Source organism: Montipora capricornis, chromosome 1, assembly GCF_036669925.1.
Source record: "Montipora capricornis isolate CH-2021 chromosome 1, ASM3666992v2, whole genome shotgun sequence".
Lineage (NCBI taxonomy): Eukaryota > Metazoa > Cnidaria > Anthozoa > Scleractinia > Acroporidae > Montipora > Montipora capricornis.
Window position 1 is genome coordinate 11,244,009 of NC_090883.1, and position 7,500 is coordinate 11,251,508.

Here is a 7,500-nt window from a genome sequence, read left to right on the forward strand (position 1 = left end):
TGATGATGCTTCATATCTTTCACAGCGCCCCTTCCCATTCTCCGCACGGCTTTGCCGCTAGTTAATTTGCCTCTCGCGCCAACAATAGGAGGTTTTCACGTGACGTGATCGCCGCCATGTTGGTGGACAAAAACAAAAGATCTCTCATTAGCTTCTTTTGTTCGTCCACCAGAAGTCGTACATTTCCTGTTTCTAGACGTAAAACCTCGCTGGCTGCATCACGCAGTCACATTAAGGCATATCAGGGATGCAACCAACCACCCAAGCGAGTAATGTGAGAAAAACATGAAAGATATGAAGCATCATCAGCAACTGGGACCTCGGAAAAATCCGAGCCCCAGATGGGTTTTGAAGCCACGACCATCCGTGATCTAGTATGGATGCTCCAACCACTGAGCTACTGAAGACTCTGTGGTGAGCAAGGGGGAAATGTGACTTCGACTGCATCGCACAGTCACATTAACGAATATCGGCGATAACACCTCGCTCACTGCATCACGCGGTCTGGGGCTCGGATTTTTCCGAGTTCCCAGTTGATGATGGTGCTTAATATCTTACATGTATTTCTCACATTACTCGCTTGGGTGGTTGGTTGGTTGCATCTGATGTTCCTTAATGTGACTGCGCGATGCAGTTAAGAGTCATTATTATACATTGGTGTCACCAGCTCAATTTTGATTGGCTATAAGGACGCAGCTAATTCTTGCTTGCTCTGTTTCTCTTACGTAATACCTACAAACAATAGATTTTATATATGTAGAATTGACCTCATACCTACAGACAATAGTTTTATGCATGCAGAAGTGACGTCACCTAACACACTAACCAGCAGTTTGATCAGTTTTGTCATGGCGGAGCTCAGCTCAGGAATATGCATAATAAGACAATTTTGAATTCGGTTTTCGCATGTTAGCGATAATTATCAAGGCTTCAGTTTGTGTTATCCGCCTCAGCCTTCGGCTTCGGCAGATAGCACAAACTTTGGCCTTGACAATTATCGCTAACATGCTCAACCTCATCCAATAATTGTTAATTATTGGTTAAAATCAGACTATGTGACCGCGTGATGCAGTCGTAGTCAATAGCCACATTTCACCCTTGCTCACCACAGAGTCTCCAGTAGCTCAGTGGTTAACGCATCCATACTAGATCACGGAGGGTCGTCGCTTCAAATCCCAACTGGGGCTCGGATTTTCCGAGTTCCCAGTTGATGATGATGATGGAAAGAATATTCTCTTTGAAATTCACTTCTATACTTGAAATCTGGAGAGCTTTTTGCCCATTAATCATTTTATACCGGATAATATTTACAATAGCTTTTGGTTCTTCAACAGACGTTCCTTGCACGACTTCAACTGAGCATGTTTTATGAATTGATCGGAAATATCTCCCTTCCTGGCTGGAGAGTTCCGAGAATTTTTCTTTGCTTTTGCCTTAACGTTCCCTCGGGAGCCTCATAGATACAAAGGTCCGATATTATCGTAACTATGGAGCGTGATCGTCCTTTTATTAGTATATACTGACCTTGGCCAGTCGTCCACAATTAGGTTCAAGGCAATCCTGTAGGCACAGTTTATCGCCTGGTAAAGGGATGGTTGGTCTGGACAAAAAAAAATTAGTACGTTTTTATCAATATGTCGCAAAAAAACCCCAATAAAACTAACTGAAAGACACAGTATACCCTTACTAAACTAATTCTTTAATTGAGGATAGTTTGAAAGGGTTGAAGGGGCAGTCATCTGTTCATTCTTACCTAAGTTTCCCCTTCTAACGCTTACATCAGCTCTTTAAGTTTAGCCGGAATCAAATCAAACTAAATAAGAATCTAGTACAGTAGTAGAGGCCAGAGTAAAGACATTTGCAATGGGCTCATATTCACAGGTTGACAATATTTATTTTTAACCGGTTTTTAACGCTTTTCAGTCACGTGTTTTTGAACTTGACGTGTACAGCTGCGCTTAATAAATGAAATATGTGCTTGAATACCTGTTCATTCCCGGGAGGTTTCCCCAAAAATATCGAGCTCTATGAGCAGGAGAGATCTCCTTGGCATCCACTACAACTGGGTTACACTGGAATAAGAAAAACAAAATCTACACATTAAGTTTCTTGCTATGGAACGCTAAGGAACTTTGAATGAAATAAATGTATATAAGTTGAAGTGTGGGTTATAGTCGAAAGAATCAAGAAGTGATCATCGCACGTCACTTATCTGGACATTTTGCGCATTAACCCGATCACCATATGTGGCTTCCGGCATCGCTCAGTTGCTAGAGCATAGCGGCAGAGGCGGCCATTGAAGCCACCTGGATTGTTCAGCTATTTATAAGAGGCAATTGCTCACATTGTCTAGAAAAGTGCGAGTATCACTTCACTCTTTCGGCAAAGCACCTTTGATGCCGCGTTTAAGGTAATCATTGTTAGTCTAAGCAACTTGATCTGAGGTTGGTTTAAATCTCTTTGCAAAAGGGTCGAATGAGTAATAATGGCCTCCTCTTAACAAACCAACGTGAATCGGGTTTAAGTTGAACAAAATTAGTTGACCAGTCCAAATGCCATGCGTGCATGTCATTCGAAAAGGTTCGGAGGTCGTTATGGGGCAGGATTAAACAAGCATGCATGCACACCGCTCATTAAAAGGCGTGCTAAAACGTTCGAAGTTAAAAAAGTATTCAACTAAAATCTACCACTAATCGATAGAAACGAGTCCAAAAACTTCTTTCTCAACTTAAGGAGTGACCACGAAACTCTCACATGTTTTTGAGAAAGGAAGGGCACAGCAGTGGGTTGATCTAGAAATAGGACATATAGGACAGAAAAAGATCCAAACTTAGTACCTCAAGAAATCGGGAAATAACGCACTTGTCCTCAGCTCTCATACCAACTACATTTTCAAACAGCCAAAAGAAAGGTCTGTCCAGTTCAGATTTGGGTCGTACACATTCAAGGAGACGGTAAAAATCGAAGAACAGGCGACCAGTCCCCTCTGCAAAAACAGACAAAAACCCACATGATAAACAGAATTGTAATGAAGTAAAGTGTTCCGACACCGAAAATGAACTGAATTAGTTTTCCTCAGAGCTTTATAGAGCTACAACTGTTAACGATGAAAAAACTAACAGCTAACTGTTAATAACATGAAAATGCAAAACTCTACCAGGAGCCAATGACTAGGAACATACAACTTCATTGTATTCTTGGAACGGCGTTTTTACAGACCGAGTTATTTTTAGATTGATCTTCCCGCGAAACCAGACCTTTTCAGGTAATTACAAGTCTTCCATGCGGGATTGAGAATGCTTACTAGTGCAAGCCAAATCTTATTCAAGAACTGATCTAAAATGGCTTGATCTGTGAAAATGTCGCTACATAGACCTAGTATTGAAGTTGTAGGCTCCAGGTTATTGGCTCCTGAAGCTAACTGGGCTTTTTCCAAGACTGTTCCAGCGTGTTGCAAGAGGAACTGCTCCTCACACTGTCAGTTATTTATGTATCCCTTATTAAAGCGGAGCTCCAAGCGCGGAGCAGCATGGTTAAGAAGATATGGTTACCTATCGATGCAAGAAATTTTGGTTTGGATTACGAGGTCATCGTATGACCGTCCATCGGTACGTTCAGTGTTTCGTGTAAGCCGATACGCGCCTGAAAGAAGGCGGGAAGGAACTGCACTTGACACTGCGTTTTAGTAAAACAAACAAATAATTTTTTTCGTGTTATTTCGGCCTGTACTTCTTTTTGTTCATCAAAACAAAAGCTATAACAGTATACAACAATTACTCACCATAAATCCCTTTTCTTATTGGATTTGCAATAGACAGGTCATTACATGGGCTTCCTCCAAAAACAAAATCAAATGGCCCCAGTTCTTGTATCTTGAAAGTAATAAGACCAAGATCTTGATGAGCATGTACTTGCAACGCAACTGCAGTACTGTGAACGTTGTACTCCTCGCGTGATGCAATATCACTTCTTGGCGGAGGGAACACAATAAGAAAATGCCGTTTGCCAGAAAAAGGATACCGGATGCATAGTCTCTCAACAAGAAGAGAGCTTATTTTACCTTTTTTCTAACCAATTTTATTTTATTCCCGTTTCCTGTTTTGTCTAGTGTGTTTCGTTTTCTTGGAGCACTAAATTCGATGTTCTCAAGATTTCGAGGCAGCTTTCGCAGGAAAGGGATCACAAAGGGTTCACTCGGACTTGTCCCTTCAATGCTTCTCTCATTATTTCTGATATTGATCTTTTTCATTCAACGGTCCGCCATAACTTGCTGCGGTTCCGACCGAGAAGCCTTTAGAGAGCTGGATCGAGGAGAAAGTGATGTCACTAACTGGGGCTTAATTAGTATGCAGAACGAGAGTTTTTGGATTTCAGCTTCTACATCAACTTTGCCACATTTATTCTAAGCTAGTGAGTCAATCTCTGAGGGCTTATCGGGCAGAGCCGCACCAAGTAATGGCGGCTTCCCTGCGAGCAGTTGGTTTTTCCTACGCTTCCCGAGAGAGCAACCACTGTGAGCATCCGTTTGATTTTCCATCGAGCATGTGCGAAGTACCCACACCCCACGTGATGCATTTGACATCACTTCGTAGTATTTCCCGGTTAAAATATGGTATTACTACACGGTAGGCTAACCCAAACGCAGCAGTTACGTAGCTGAACGCACGCGCAAGCGCCAAAGAACGTTTACTAACTCGTTTTATTCGTTCCTGGCGCTGAACGGCGGTCGCTCGAAGTGGTTTCTCTGTTGGGAAGCGTAGGAGAAACCAACTGCTCGCAGGGTAAGTAATGGCGGACCGTTAAATGAAGAGAGTGGATTTGCCGCGTCGAAGAAATAGTTTTTCTCTTGAAACGATTGCATAAGATCTCTCATTTCGAGTATTCAGCACAAGAACTTTCGAAATGTGAAGGGAAAAGCGAGACGTGATTTTTGATCGTAGTACCACTTAAAAGGTTCTTCCAAGCTGAGATGGTTAAGCCTCGTCACTCTAGAAACGTGCTGGATGTCGGCAAGGGCCTCACTCTTTGGAGGATATCTTAAATTGTTTCGGTAAGTTCAAGGATCGTTTCTTCAGTTTACATATACAAAGAAGGACACGAAAGAACTCACTTGCGCTCTTGAAATCTTTTGTATATCACCAATATGATGGATTTTACTTCCGTGTTGAACTTTGGCCACCTTACCGAAAGGATTGAAAATAATATTTGCGTAAGTTTGACACTTTGTTTCCAATTTTCAATTACAAGGAGGGAGAAGGCTGTTACAGTTCTACTCAAAAAGCAAATAGACTCATATCACTCAATGTCCAAACAACAGATTTTGCACGTCTAGCCTCTCATTCAGTGTGAGGCTAGACGTGCAAAGACAATGCAAAGACAAAGCCTTTATTCCCCACGGGCTCCAAAATGGCCGCCGAGTGATAAAGGTAAATTAGGCTGACTTCGTTTTTTTTCTTGTTCTGCAACGGCGACGTTAAACGAAAACGTCATTCAAAATTGGAAGTTTGTATTTTTGAATCTTTTTGGTGATTACTTCACTTTCTTCAACTTCACTACACAAACTAACTGACTATCCAGTCATTGAATTGGGAAGAACGGGGCGAGACGAAGCAACAAAAACGTAGTTATCCACATTCGTATTCCACAGAACTTGAGATCTGGCCATTTTCATTGCAGATTTTGCTGATTAAATACCAATGTTTTTAGGCCAGAAGGCAGCTATTACAACGGCTCTCGTGACTGATAAAGAAAATAATAGGGACACGAAAATTATATAACGGAAATAAAAGAGCCTAATCAGTCCTAAACAGAAAAGAGCTGCGTCCTTTATCGGTCCAATGAAATAAGATGTTGCTGACATATTTTTACCTAACTGGCGTTCTCGTGGCAGATCGTAAGATCCCTTATAAGGAGTTTACGCAACGACGACGACGACGACGACGACGACGGGGCCCAATCTAATTATTGCAAGTCAGTCTGGTTTGAAAATGTGCAGTAATTGCAACCAGAAGCTCCTGACCTTAAAGCGTTTAAGTCTGGTTCAGAGCCGGAGTTTCAAATTTCCTTATTTGGAAGTAACTTAGCTCGCGCATTTTCCCGCGCATGCAGCTTCGATCTTCTTTTTTGTCCATGTTTGGGCATAAAATTGGTGTCCTAAAATCTTCAGCTTTGTTCCATGGAAAAGAGTTGCAAGTTACACGCTTCAGGGTCATGTGATAATGCTGTCAAAAATTAGACTCGTACAAACGGGTAAAAACGTAAGGAGCCGTGTACTGGCAACCCTTTCAGAGCCACTGTCTTCGCCCATTAACCGTTTGAGGCGTTGTCAAGGCCGCTGGTGTCGGTGGCCGTAATGTAAAGTGTCTATCACGGCGTCTTGCACATCATTCTAAGCATCTGTGAAGTCAACTTACAATTCGCTGTAGAATAATTCTACTGTTAGCGTGAAAGGCAGGAAGGGCGTCAACTAACCTGAACAGCTTGTTCATCAATTTCTGAAGCACAGTACAGCTCTATTTCAATTCCCAATTCCTTTACGGCCTGCAATCCTGTCCGAAAATATTCACTTCTTAGGTCCTATTCACAATCCTGACACCCTACACACTATTTTCCCACTTCACATCTTGAGGAATTGTTATTTTAGAAGAATCTTGGATGGCAGGGTGGCCCACTAGCCAAAATTGCGAAGATGCCGGCATGTCCGTAAACCCGGCTGATAATGATGATAATAATAATGACGATAATAATAACGATAACGATATTGAGGGTTTAAAGGACAAGTAACAACATATTAAAAAAAAACTCCAATAGGGAACCCTTTTCTGACATGTCCCATAAGTGTGAATGGCTGGGTGTTTATGGTGACGCATTGTTCTATGCATGTGCCCCTCACCATCACCCACCACTGAGAAGGACTTGGTTGAAATCTCTCATAACCACCTGCTGGTTGTAGTACAAGATCATTCCTCGATGTAAGAGTTGCTTTCTGTAATTACGACTTAGGGCTGGCGAGATGCCCTCTACATAACATTCTTTCCAAGCTATCGATTAATCTTGCAGATGTAGTGTTAACAGGTTCCTTTAGTAACACAGCACTTCAAATAAAGGCAAACGCTTCTGAAGTTCTGAGGAATGGAGCTTGGGATTTCATAAGCAAAGACTCTTGGACACAAACTTCACAGCCTTTTATGCCAGAACCAAGAATATGAAGAAAGTCAAGAATCAAACAAACAGGGTAAGGGCTTTAGAGTTTCGAGGGCGACGATCAATTTTTTAACTGGAAAAAACTCTAACGGTGGATCTACCAGTCCATCCTTAATCTAAGTGCCAATGATAAATTCTTCTTTGACATCAGCACTGATCCAGATTTTCCTTGTCTGACGAACAAAGCTCTACCGGCAGATGGCGCAAGAGTGCGAGAACGTCTCGGGCAATCAGATGATTTACCTTTTTGAATTTGTCGTGACTTTTCTCAGCCTGAATGGGTCATCACAGAGGTGT

At 42.0% G+C, this 7,500-nt stretch overlaps 1 protein-coding gene across 1 annotated transcript in view; it reads right to left on the reverse strand.

Annotated features, from left to right (window-relative positions):
- LOC138052266 (DNA (cytosine-5)-methyltransferase 3A-like) overlaps positions 1 to 7,500 on the reverse strand; it is a 42,086-nt gene that overhangs the window by 1,912 nt on the left and 32,674 nt on the right. Inside the window, exons 15-20 of the mRNA XM_068898703.1 lie at positions 6,472 to 6,548; positions 5,111 to 5,179; positions 3,782 to 3,872; positions 2,838 to 2,986; positions 1,987 to 2,072; positions 1,525 to 1,600 (exon numbers count right to left, since the gene is read on the reverse strand). Of these exons, the coding sequence (XP_068754804.1) occupies positions 1,525 to 1,600; positions 1,987 to 2,072; positions 2,838 to 2,986; positions 3,782 to 3,872; positions 5,111 to 5,179; positions 6,472 to 6,548 (548 nt within the window). The remainder of the gene's footprint in view (positions 1 to 1,524; positions 1,601 to 1,986; positions 2,073 to 2,837; positions 2,987 to 3,781; positions 3,873 to 5,110; positions 5,180 to 6,471; positions 6,549 to 7,500) is intronic.